The sequence below is a fragment of the Crotalus tigris genome, unplaced genomic scaffold (assembly GCF_016545835.1).
Source record: "Crotalus tigris isolate CLP2741 ecotype Arizona unplaced genomic scaffold, ASM1654583v1 scf7180000017792.2578787, whole genome shotgun sequence".
In the NCBI taxonomy this organism is placed as follows: Eukaryota; Metazoa; Chordata; class Lepidosauria; order Squamata; family Viperidae; genus Crotalus; species Crotalus tigris.
In genome coordinates, this window is record NW_024096639.1 from 2,339,775 (window position 1) to 2,353,016 (window position 13,242).

At 35.4% G+C, this 13,242-nt stretch overlaps 1 protein-coding gene across 2 annotated transcripts in view; it reads right to left on the minus strand.

The window, feature by feature from the left end:
* The window catches only part of PAX3 (paired box 3), a 95,230-nt gene that overhangs the window by 17,067 nt on the left and 64,921 nt on the right, over positions 1-13,242 (minus strand). For both annotated transcript variants that reach the window (XM_039342471.1, XM_039342470.1), the window contains exons 5-6: positions 5,739-5,944; positions 408-573 (exon numbers count right to left, since the gene is read on the minus strand). In XM_039342471.1, coding sequence (XP_039198405.1) covers positions 408-573; positions 5,739-5,944 — 372 coding nt within the window. The remainder of the gene's footprint in view (positions 1-407; positions 574-5,738; positions 5,945-13,242) is intronic.

The window sequence follows — 13,242 nt, forward strand, 5'->3', positions numbered from 1 at the left end:
TCTTCAAATTCCGGTCTGGCTTTTGTCTGCCCAAGTATTATATCCAACTTTTGTCAGAATTTATTCTTGGAGCCAGCATCAAACATACCGTTTACCATTATAAAACAGATACCTTCAATGATGGACCAGAATGGGTGATGAACCTGATCAAGCTACAATTCATAACTCTCCAAACATATGGCAATATAATAGTTTTCATCCCTAGCCACACATCTAGAAGTTCTCCAATTGGAAAGGATAAACATCTGAAACTGACTTCCAGATTTCACCTTCCATGTTAACACTGATCCACTGAAACCAGTGTAAACATTTAAGACATGTAACTATAATGTTTTTTCAGATATTCAGAACCACAGAGGACTAAGTAATATGTCAAAGTATAGTTCAAAATAATTTTTCAAGTCTACCTTGTGGAATAGAAGTAGGCTGATAGGAAGATTCTGACAACTGATAAGTTGGCAGAGTTGGCATGGCAGAGGGTGGGAAGCCTCCTGGAATCAAGTGATTGAAAGCCATCAGTTGATTGGCTCCAGCTTGCTTCCTCCATCTGGCTCGACGATTACTGAACCAAACCTAGAAATAGTTGAAAATAGCTTAAGTCATTTTGAAATACATTCAGCATTTGTCAGACTGTATTGATATAGGACTTACTTGCATTGGATTAGATTAACTAAAAGACTTATGAAAGTTTTAACTAATTCAGAATTAAGGGTCACTGTACATAGCTGAATGAATAGAGTATGCCCAATTATACTAATTATTAAAATATATCAGCTTTACCTCAAAAGCTAGTTAGTATCCATAAAACCTTATTTGTCTCATTTTCCTTGGTTTCGAGATGTTTCAAGGTTGTTTTTTCAAAAGGCAACTGAACTTTTTCCAACAGGAAGAGGAGGAGGAAGAGGAGAAGAAGAAAGAGAAGAAGTTTTGCTTCTCATCCAAGAAGCGTCATCGGTTCTGGTTGTTCATTCTGTTCCATCCGTTCTTTTTCCTCAAGGAAAAAACAATCCAGTTGTCTTTTGAAAAACCACCTTTGAGAAAGCTGTGACCTGGATGACTGAAATCTACACAAACATTTCGTTTCAAGATGCTATTTATCCCATATCTAAGCTGCATCTATTCTATTCTAGATATTTATTCTAATATTTTATAAAGATAGCCTTATCCTGGGTTAAGTTAGTTGTGGGATGTGAAAAAGCCTAATTTGTGATTGTATTCAATGTTAAATACACTCCATTAAAGTTCTTTACCTGCTTATTCTTTGCACTGTGAAGATTCTTCTATTTTACTGGACATTTTATTCTAGTTGTAATTATTTTAATTTACCTATCAACAGTTATAATTATTATTTTAATTTGCTTGTCAATTGTATTCAATTATTCTATTTATTTTACTATTTTCATTATCCAAATAGCAGTAATTATTTTTAATTAATTGCCACTTTTTATTACATTTTCTCATTAAGAAAACTTGCCTTTTCTTAAAATAAAAAGACATAGTTCCTTAGTGTGTTTACATTGACCAATTTTAGTTTAAAAAATATAATCATATGAGTTTTCCAATTTAGGACATACCTTTCTGATTTCACTTAATGCTTCACTTTTTCCCTATTGTGCTAACAAAATATCCAGGTTATGAGTTAAAGGACCAATTTCTTGAGACCATGTTTTGTCACATTTGCAATACTGCCTCAAGATATTTCTACCATTGATATAAAATACAAGACTGTGCATCACTATTATTCCATTTATGAACTAGAAATTGAATCTTACCAATACAAGATATCACCCTTTACTGGTATACCATTTGCCACTGTCTTGTCACTACTTTGTTTTTCAAGAACCAATCATTTCATGATTGGGATGATGTGCATATTCTCCACAACAAAGGAAATGCTGCTGTGTTTCCTTCCAAGTGTATGAAAATGAGCCACCAGTGAACATAGGGCTTGAAACACATTTCTTTCTATTCTTTCCTTCATCCCATCTTTCAGCCTATAAAGGCATACCCTCCAGTCCATAACTGTTCTGAAAAGTTAATTGGACCAATATGAAGATGGGAGATCCATTGCTAATGAAAATAAGCATAACTACAGGACAACAACATTGGAAAGATACAAACTTTCCTCTGATACACATCCTTGTCCATATCTAGATCACGATTCCTTATATATTTCAGTACTTTAGAAATATTTATTCTCTTACAATTTTCTAAAAAAAGGCATTATCAATCAAAAGCATGATAACTGGGATGATCTGAGAATAAGAACATCATAGTGGGAGGGCACCAGGCTGGGGAAGACACGTACCATGGGGTTGTGTCTGCAACATAATGACAAAGGAGCTGATGGGACACTTGACATATTGTGTGTATTGGTGTATGTTTATGTCTCAGTGTATTTTTGTGCTACCTTTGTGATACTTTTGCAGTGGCAAACTTCCTAATTTTGTTTTTCCTGTTATCCAAAATTCCATCATTCTTTCCCTGTCTTTTTTGTTCATATCCTTCCAGCCTTTAATTTCCATTACTTCCAATCTTTAGCTCCCCCTCCTTGTCATTTCTTTCATGGCCACTGAAGCAACCTAAAATTAAATAAATACTTCAGATATACAGTATTACAACAAAGAGGGAGGCACATTTTCTGGCTTAAATTAGATGTGTCTCTATCAATGCACTAGTCTTTTGATTTGGTATGTATTTGGCATTCATCCTTGTAAAGCTCAGGCTCTGTTTAGAGGAAACTATCCTCTATTGTCTTGATAAATTCTCTTTTCAAACATTTTGCCTATTTGAATGAGAGATCTTGTTCCCTTAAAAGCACATTGGTAATTCTCTGTTTAGGATAAGGCAGTTGAAATGTCACGGCCAATTTCACGAAGTTAAGCCTGGGGGAAGAACCACAGCTTTGAAAGGATACCCGGCCAGCATCAAGGGAATAAGATCTTGCCTTGTCCAGTTATAAATTACTTCAGAGAAAAATGATAACAAAGGAAAAATGTAAATATTGTGAAATTGAGTTGGAAATCATCTGCAAGGTCATCTAGTCTGTTTCATTCCAAAGCTGAATATATTGGACCGATACATCCAAACCCATTGAAATGCTTGTACTATTTTTCACAGGGAATTTTGCTGCAGCCCATCGCAATTTACTGTTAAGAAAAACATTTATCTAATCATGCTGGTTGTGGAATTCTGGGAGTTGAAGCCCACACCTCTTAAAGTTGCTAAGGTTGAGAAACACTGCCCTAAACTGTAAATAAGACATTGCTTAATTGTGTTCATGAGTCTTTATTATATGAAATATAGTTAAGATCGAAAGCTTGAATTTCTGGTGTGTGACTTGAACTTAAACATCCCAAAAGCGAAGTGCCAATACTGATTGAAGATAACATAGTTTTAATATGAGAAAATTTGCATAGAAAAATTCAGAATGCTTTCTGACACAGTGATGAGTTGTAACAAGTATTAAATGGTCATCACTAAATGTTAATCCTGGAAATACTATGCCAAAACCAAAAACATTTTGCACCATAAACTCTCAGAATACTTCCCTGTAAATTACGGTGCCAAATATTTTCCAGATCTGATATCCAAGAATATTATTTAACACTGAATAATGTTTAATAAAAGTAGTCCTGTAGTTAACACTGAAAAACATCACCTATGATCAGTCCTTACATTTAGAATATTGCAGCTGTCCCTGATTCATGTGATCACTGTTTGCGACCTTTCTAGAGGGGTTCCAACAAGCAAAATCAAAGCAGGAACCCAGATGTGCTATGTGATTTGCCTAACAACAGCAGTGATTTGCTTAACAACAATACTGATTTGCTTAATGACCACAGCAAAATAGGTCATAAAATTATGCACAACTTATTTATTTACCATGCCTTAGCAACAGAAGTTCCAATCCAAACTATAATAGATAGATGTCGGTTTTTTGTCATTTTTTTACTGGGGGCACAATGGCACACATTAAAAATGAAATTTTGTTGCTTGCTTTCAAAAGTGTACACATACATAACACACATTTAAACATGCTATATACAACATATGTATAAACCTACACCTTTACTTATAAAAAACATAAATATTAATCACTGTCCATCTTGAATAGATAGCGGAAAGAAGAAGCTTTAGAGTTCACTAGGTTAATACTGTATGGAACAAAACTATGACTGAATCTGGATGTTCTGCTTTGGATACCATAGAAAAGAGGTCGTGAAGAGGATGTGAAGAAATCATAAGTTGAGGACTACTTTATGAGTCACCTGGTGTTTTATATTGACATTTGACAGCCAATTGCTGTTAAAGTTTTAAAGGGAGTAAAATTTGCAAATAATATTTTTTACATTGGCCATCCCAAGGAGCTACCCCAATAATATTGCTGCAGTAATTTACTCTGATATATTTTTTGGACAAGAGATTGGTTAAAGTGTGTCTTTTTTTTTTTCAAAAAAAAATTATTCCAAAAAAAATCCTTGTTCAACAGCATTTGGCTCCATTTATTTATTTAGCAATTCACTTTATCCAGGATTTTTATTGCTTTTTTTAACAATTCCAAATCTCATAATAGGTTAATATATCTATCATTAGAACTTTATGTACATACTTTCTTACTGCCTCTGTCTTACCTATATTCCCTTGGTTTATATATTTGCCACCATTAATGTAAATCTTTCTGTAAAACTGAATATAGTTCAAATAATAGCCATTCAGTAAATGCAGCCCTTTTTGAACCACTCTTTACTAGCAGATAACTTTTTCTGGCTGCAACTTAAGAATTTCCTCAAGTATGAATTGAAGTATTTATGTGACTACAGAAGCACCAAGATTTAAACAGAAATGTGCCTTTGAGCATATAAGAGAGACCTTGGAGATATGGTGGTTGGGGAGATAGAGTCAGCTCTCTGGAGTTTTCTATTTCAATAGTGCAAAGTGGCACTTAAGTGCCCAGCTCTTCTTTTAATTCCCAAAAGTTCACCTCCTCTGATACTTTAACCATTGATTGATTGGGATTGTTCCCCCCTTTGTGCTGTTTTAAGGAGAAAGTCCATATGTTCTACACAGTAGAAAATTTGCTAGACTGGATATCACCGGAATGAGTGTGAGACACAATGTGTCTCAAGGGAACCAAAAAAAAAACCATAAGGCATGTAAAATGTCACAGGGTTAAAGCCACATTAAGACAGCTGTTATGTTAATGAGACTTCTGCTTTTCTTGTAGCTGTGAGTCACTGCATTAAAAAAAATATGAATGTTGATGGTCCTCATTAAAGCAGACATCCCAGAACTGAATATGCAAATATTTAAAGTAAGGAGTCCAAATTTGCAGAGTTTTTAGTAGTTAATTTTTAGGCATAGTTAATTTAATTTTCAGTTTCAATATCTGAAACAAGCACATATTTTTAATGATCTGTTTTTATGTATTTATCTTTTATACTTTCTGTTTTAAAAGATAAAAATGAGGTCCATCACCTGTGTTTAAAAATATAAATCACACTGATTTTCTTACCTTCAACAGTTACCTAAATAAATTAAGCATCAAATGTGGGGTTCACCAAACAGCTTCTTTCAGCACTACCAAATGTTCTGATAACTCCTCAAAATAAAGTATAGTCTTGCAACATAGCTTATCTCATAATTCTTCACCAAGAAAAAAAAATCTAAAAGAAATATTTGCTCTCCCATACAACTAATAGAAGAAGGCTGTTTGAAAGTTTTAGGACAATACTCACCTGAACCCGAGCCTCCGTGAGTTTAGCTCTTTGTGCAAGTTCCTCTCTGGTGTATATGTCAGGATAATGAGTCCTCTCGAAAGCTCTCTCCAGCTCTTCTAACTGTTCTGCCGTGAAAGTGGTTCTGCTTCGACGTTGTTTTCTCTTCAGGGGCAAATCTGGCTCAGAATCAATGTCAGAACCTTCATCTGATTGTTGTGCTGAAGCTAGAAAGCAAGCAAACAAGCAATGGAGCAATTAATATTGGATTGGAAGAGCAGGAGAAAAATAATCAGAACTAGCACTAAGCAAATTGTGTTTTCTTCAAATAACAGTAGTCAAATTTTAAACAACAAGCAGTCTTGGGATAATTAATCTTAGAGCATGCCACAACATATTTCCTTCAAATGGCTGAATAATTCTTTATAGAAACTTCAGAAAATGTAGTCGTTTTTCTTCCTTCTGCAATATCCGCAGGCACAGATTACAATTTTCTTACAGGGCTTATTTATTCAAATATATCCAGCATATTTTTCCCCAGTGATTTCAAAAGTTTGACACCTAAGCTATGCAAATTCTAGGTGTGCTGTAATTAATCCAGTAAATTTGTATGGTCTCTTGACTCAAATCATACATATAAGGCTGTCTTTAGTGAAGAAGTCCCTGCCAAAGACTTCCCACTTAAAATGCAAAGTGGGTTTTTATTATTAGTGGGCTAGGGTTGCCTTTCCAGCCATCTAGCGCCACTTAGTTCCTCCATGCACTATTCATGGTTTCACCATAACTGATTAAAATTGTCTAGTTTGACACAATGCATTAAAGTATTAATTATAACCTGCAAATCATAATAATGGTTTAATTCTAAGCCAAAACCATTCAAAACACATTAGAGTTTAGCATGTTGAATAAACATAGCCAATGGCTTTAACTCTATTTCTATCTTAGTAGATCCTAAAAACTGAAAGCTCGAAACAGGAATGAAAAATTAAAATTAATTTATCCCAAACAAATATCTATATTTGGTATATTTACATAAAGTGCATGCCTTAAACCAATATAAATATATAAGAACATAATAAATGATTTTCAGATTAATTAGTTTACAGCTTCTATTTTGCCCAGTTTTGGCAATTAATAACTAGCAATCTTTCCAGACTGATGCCCTCATAACTCTTTTTAGATACATTCTACTCTAAATTGCAATTTCTTTCCATTCTAGAATCTTTACTGTTGTGTTTATTGCTCAATCATCTAGGTCATTGTTTCTCAACCTTGGCAACTTCAAGATATGTGGTGAATTCTGGAGCTGAAGTCCACACTACTTAAAGTTGCCAAAATTGTATGTAAGGGAGCCATTCCTGGATGACTTCGGCTAGAGTACTGTTCTATTCTTGCTGGCACTTTGGGCTTTGATATTTAGCAAATGCATTTCTGGGTCCAGATGATTCCCAATAACTTGATGCAGAAACTAGTAGTTAGCACACTGAAAAACATCAGACATGATTGTGAAGCAGAGAGGAAATTACAACATAATCTGTAGATGTGTTTGACTACTACTAGCACAAGAATAGGGAAATACATTGTTTTTTTCTTATCATGGCTGATAAAAACAAGCTGACAGTATTTGCTTGGAATCAAATCCTCGAAAACTATATCTGTGGTATCCAGCAGCACATCTGAGGTGCCGTTACTAGACAAGAACCTTTTTAAATTTAAATAGAGGGATTCACCATAGACTTCTTTAATTGGTAGTCAATATAATTCATAGAAATAAATGTGAGATGAGAAAATGAGATTGTGGCTGTTCTGGTTTCTCATCTGTTTGCTGGCGACTTTGATTCTATGCATAACTAAGTCTACCTTCTTGGTGATTAGGGAATGATAGTGTCCATTGAAGATTAGATGCAATAAACAGAGAGGGATATGCAATAGGAGATATGTTACAAGCAACCTAGATGAAGAGAAGCACAATCTCTGGTGATGGTTACAGTTGTTCTGCCAGATGGAAAGTTTCTGACAAACCTATTGATCTGTCTTTTTACCCATTCATGTTGGTCCTGAAAGTTCAGCATAATAATTAGTAAATCTTTGTTGCCAAAGGTTAATTATGCATAGATAGCCCAATCTGGTTTGTATCAGGAGGGTAGAGGTAGGAAGTTTGTTGTCCCCCACCATGCTCACAGGTACTTAAGGTGAAGATGGGATGTAGATAATATTACAATTCCTTCTTTTTGCTTTCTACATGATTGTGTGGCAATCTGATATATATTTTATGTTGGGCTGCTGGATCAAGATCACATGAAGTGTTAATACCACTTAACAATGCCTTGGTAAGGCCACACTTGGAATACTGCATCCAGTTTTGGTCACCACGATTTTAAAAATATGTTGAGACTCTAGAAAGAAGAAGAGAAGAGAAGAGAAGAGAAGAGAAGAGAAGAGAAGAGAAGAGAAGAGAAGAGAAGAGAAGAGCAACAAAGATGATTAGGGGACTGGAGGCTAAAAAATATAAAGAACGGTTGCTGGACTTGGGTATGTCTAGTTTAATGAAGAGAAGGATGAGGGGGGACATGATAGCAGTGTTCCAATATCTCAGGGGCTGCCACAAAGGAGTCAAGCTATTCTCCAAAGCGCCTGAAGGCAAGACAAGAAGAGAACAACCTAGAACTAAGGAGAAACTTCTTGACAGTTAGAACAATTAATCAGTAGAAATTTTTAAGAAGAGATTGGACAGCTATTTATCTGAAATGGTGTAGGGTTTCCTGCCTGAGCAAGGGTTGGACTAGATGACCTCCAAAGTCCCTTCCAACTATTATTATTATTATTATTATCATCATCATCAACAACAACAACAACAACAACCTGGGCATCCTGCCACTTTACTTATGCATATGAAAGGCTTATATGCACTATTTATCCTTCTCACCAAGCATTCTCCCTGCCTGAATTGACAAAGGTGGTCCAGAGTTAGTGCTGAATATAGTTGTCTTAGGGATCAATATCCATATCCTGACCAACATTCTGGAGCAACCTACACATAAAGCCCCAATTGTGCTTGTCCTTAGGAAAACCGTTAAGACTGGGGGGGGAGGTTCCCTCAAGCTTTTAGGTCCAAGTTCCCCTTTTAGTTGTTTTTATTATTATTGCATTTAGTTGCCATTTTATATGTTATATTACTTGAGGGACTGCTTCTCTTGGTAAGAGAGGTCTGATCGGAGAGGCATGTTCCCAGTCCCATCTGCTAGGAAATGCCAGCTGGTGGAACCAGGGAAAGAGCTTTTCCTGTTGGAACATCATCCCCCAAGAGATCAGATTGGTCTTAACCCTTTCCTGACTTTTTGTTAGGCCTTAAAGACTTGTTTTTGCCATCTGCTTGTGGTAGAACCTGTTATTATTTTTTATAGTTGCTGTTTTTTAGCATACCTGGCTAGAGACTGTGTCATTATATAGATGTTTCTATTTTGTATTTGTGTGTGTGTGTGTGTGTGTGTGTGTTGTTTTGTCTTGTTTTGTATTTATTGTTGTATTGTTGACTTTTGGGGGGGAGCTGCTTAGTTGCTGTGAGCATATGGTTCACAGCAACTAAGCAGCCCCCCCCAAATGCCAACAATACAATAACAAATACAAAACAACATACACAGAGAGCTATATAAATTGCAATAGTAAATAAATATTTGGGGCTTTTTAAATTATTATTAAGTTTTTATCCTGCCTTAGTTTATTCTTTGTTGTTGTTTTTGGTTGGGCACCACATTGTTTGAGTTGGATGACCTTACAAATTTAGTAAATGTAAATAAATAATAAATATAATTAACTGAAAACAGGTCACCCACAGGATTCAATGATATCCAATTCTCTAGCATATGTTCTCAAATAAGTTGAAAGACAGCTGGAATGCAAATATAGAACAAATTCAATCAAGCACACAGAAATCCTTTTAAAAGAGTACTCCACAGTGTAACATAGGAGAAGAATGTCTGTTTTTCTAGTATTATTCCCCTTAGCACCTATAGGTAAGATTTTCTGAATGAAAGGAGTTTTAGAAATCTCTTTGCTTTCTTTAAATGGGAACAATTTTGGAATTATCTGAGTACCACTTTGTTAAAAAAGAAAAAAAGGAGGAACTGGGCTGCTGCATGTATTTATTTATTTTCTGTAATTAACTAAAAATATAAACCAACAAGAATTAAATATTTAAAACCAATTGAACATGGAGGTAAGAATTAAAAAGCAGGAGTTCTGTCACTCTAGCTAAGCCTTATCACTTCAAACTGGCCAGAACTAGACCACTGCTAAACCATCTTCAATATGTCATTCCAGTGTCTGCAAAGATCTTGTTTCCCATTCACATCCCTGCATGAAACACTGAGTTATGGGATTTTCCAATAGCTATTATTGGTGGTCTTTATCCTGGCACTTGTCAAACATCTGTGTACGAGTTTTAATGATATGCTTGAATTAATATTAATGAATCTTAAAAGTTGTCATATAAGAATAATTTTGAATATATTCAATCTAGACAAATTCTTTTCCTCCTTCCATCCCCTCTGCTGATCTTAGGATCCAAACAATCTCACTCTTATCAGCTCTGCAAAGCTTACTTAACTTTATCTATTTAACCAATTTGGAGTCCTTCTAACTCTTAAGGACTCTGCACAGCTCACAATTTAAAAAGTAGGACAACTATCACAAAAGAAAAAAATATTCATGATCATCCTGAAGATAGACATATGAACAAAAAGCTATCCAAAAGAGGCTCAACCATCGCCCTGACCCAAGTCTTGGAGAGCAGAAAAGTCTTCACATTCAGGTCCTGAACATCATCAAGGTAAGAGCCATCCAGACAGAACAGTGGAATTGGTGCTTCTTTAAACATAAGAGGAGAAACCCATAAGTTACAAAAGAATAGCCCTGAAGTTTATTTTTTTCTTAAAAGAACTAAAACTAAATTGAGTGCTTCTTTGTGCCTTATCTCATTGTGACCTGTTTGATATTTCCAGAAAATATTTCAGCAAACTTAATAGTATTAAACACTAATCCTTTGTATTATTTCATAGGAATTAGGTCACATATAATGTGTAACTTGTCTACCTTGTATACCTCAGCAGTTCAAAAATACTACTCGCAGTTAACAAATACCAACCCCCTAGGAACACCATAAACAAATATATCTAGAGAAACACTGTACAACAACTAATATACATAATCATTCATTCTATTAATTGTTTCTATTCTCAGGGAACAATTTGATTTAAACAACTGTAGCAGTAAAGCATGACAACCATTTGAAATATAATATATTGTATCGATTTATCTCGTCACTGGCTTTCTTGCTCTCCTTTTGAAAACAATGGCTTTTTTCATGTACATTAAGCAGAGAAACCATACCTGTTATGCTATTCCTGGGCTAACATCAGGACACTCTAAATCTTACAGAGATTTTTATTCAAAATTGAAGCTCTTGAGCCATGTTGCAAAACTGGCTATGTAACTTTTTATCTGGAAATATACCAAATTCTAAGTATCTTCCAACTTTACTAATTTGGCTGGCAAAATAATATTTATATTATTTAGAAAGATAAATATATTCTCTACTGTGGAATACATTTTGGATTTCTAAATGATGTCACATACTAATATGGAAAGCATATATTTCTAGATTTCAAGAATTTAAACATATTGGGGAAAAAAAATGTCAAAAAGCATTATTATAGACACTATAGAGTTGACTTATTTGTGCGCTTTGCATGCAACCCTACTTTTTTTCACTTACCAAAAGCCAAATACATCTATTTCCATACAGTAACTTGAAGGCTATGAACAGATTTGTTGTTTTTTTCTGACCCACAGTGTCCTTTTTTGTAGTGAAATCTCCATGAGTGACCTCTAGCATGTTTACTCGGGTACAAGGGAGGAGAGACTGGAGGCAAGGCTGATACCCCTTCACAGGCTCAGAGTAAATGACAAATGACACTTTCCCTTTGTGAACTTCAAGATTTTTGTTGACTTATTTGGCAGCTTTTGTTGAGTCCTTAGAAATGGCCTGTGGCTGAGGCCTATTCTACCAATTTCCACGCTCCATCTGTGGTATCCATCAACAGGGCCTTTTACCCGCATTCAGGGCTCTGACACCTGCCTAGCAGGATGCAGGAGACACAAAGAAAACTGAAGTGGATGAGAAAATGGTTGGGGGGGAGGGAGGAGGTAAGGGAAGGTTGAACTGGATGCTCTGTAGGGGTTAATCCATGTCTCTTCAGTCTAGAGGCTGCAGCACCTGGAACTTCTTTTATCCCCGGGAGGAAAATCAGTGAAGTTTTAAAATGTTAAATATATGACCTTAGTATATTTAAGAAAAACTCCTTCCAGAAAAAGAAAAAGGACTGCAATGGGCACAGGCTCACTTTGGGAGCTTTCTAATAAATCAGAAAGAGACCAGAAAGCAAAGTGACTATATATGGGGGGGGGGTTGTTTTTTAAAAAAATATCCTTGTTTGTCTTAACCAAAAGGTTTCACCAGCTGCTATCTAAGTAAAAAAAACTAGAGGCATATTTTATTGTTACTGCTGGGATGAGAAAACAGATTAGTGCCTGGACATTTTTATGGTCCAAGCATTTAAAGAAACATTCCCACTGGAATCCTTAGCATAATTAAGATTCAAGAGTAGATACTCATCACTCTGTTTCTCGGCACAGACATTGTCACTTTGACTTTCTCCTCACTATCTTTTCTTTCTCTTATTCTCTGCTTCTAACCCTCACCGTCACCTCCCACCAGTATTTCTGTTTCATTCCTCTCTTCTCCTCCTTTCAAAGTTCAGATTCACAGCAAGAGATCATTAAAAAGAAAATAAACCCCTGCCAAGTCTGGTCTAATCAAAATTGTACAGATAAATTCTGACACTTAGCAACTCCCCAAGTGCTGACAATCCTAGGAGGAATGTACAGATTACTTATGAATATGGGAGGCAGCAGGAGAGAAGTTCAGAAGGTCTAATGTCAGTGGGTTGCCACCTGTGCATTGTGTCAAGCAATCCCAGTACATGATTGTGCATTTGATTAAGACAAGGATCTAGCTAAGCAAAGCACTCTATGGCCAAGTATAATATCGACCACTCTGCAATATTTTGATGTAAAACAGCTGTTTTTCAGCTTGGCAACTTTAATATGCATGAACCTCAACTTCCAGAATTTTCCAACCAGCATTTGTTTTCTATTTTATTGTGCTTTTTTCAAGAAGTTGCTTTTATATTTTTATTAAAGACTATCTTATACAACTTTTTGGAAGAACATTATAATAAATACAACTAAATAAAGAGACAGCCAAAGTTTACTGGCAGGTAATGTCCACCTTTCACAGAATTGCAAATGCTAGTAGGTGATGTTATAGCAAAGAGCTGTAAACTTGTTCACATAGTGCAAGAACCTCTGTATTTTTCAGCCAAATTTGTGGTCTCAGGATTACTTGAAAAAGTAATCTGTTGGTCTCTGAATTAAATCAAACCTATTGATAGCCTGTAGGGATCCT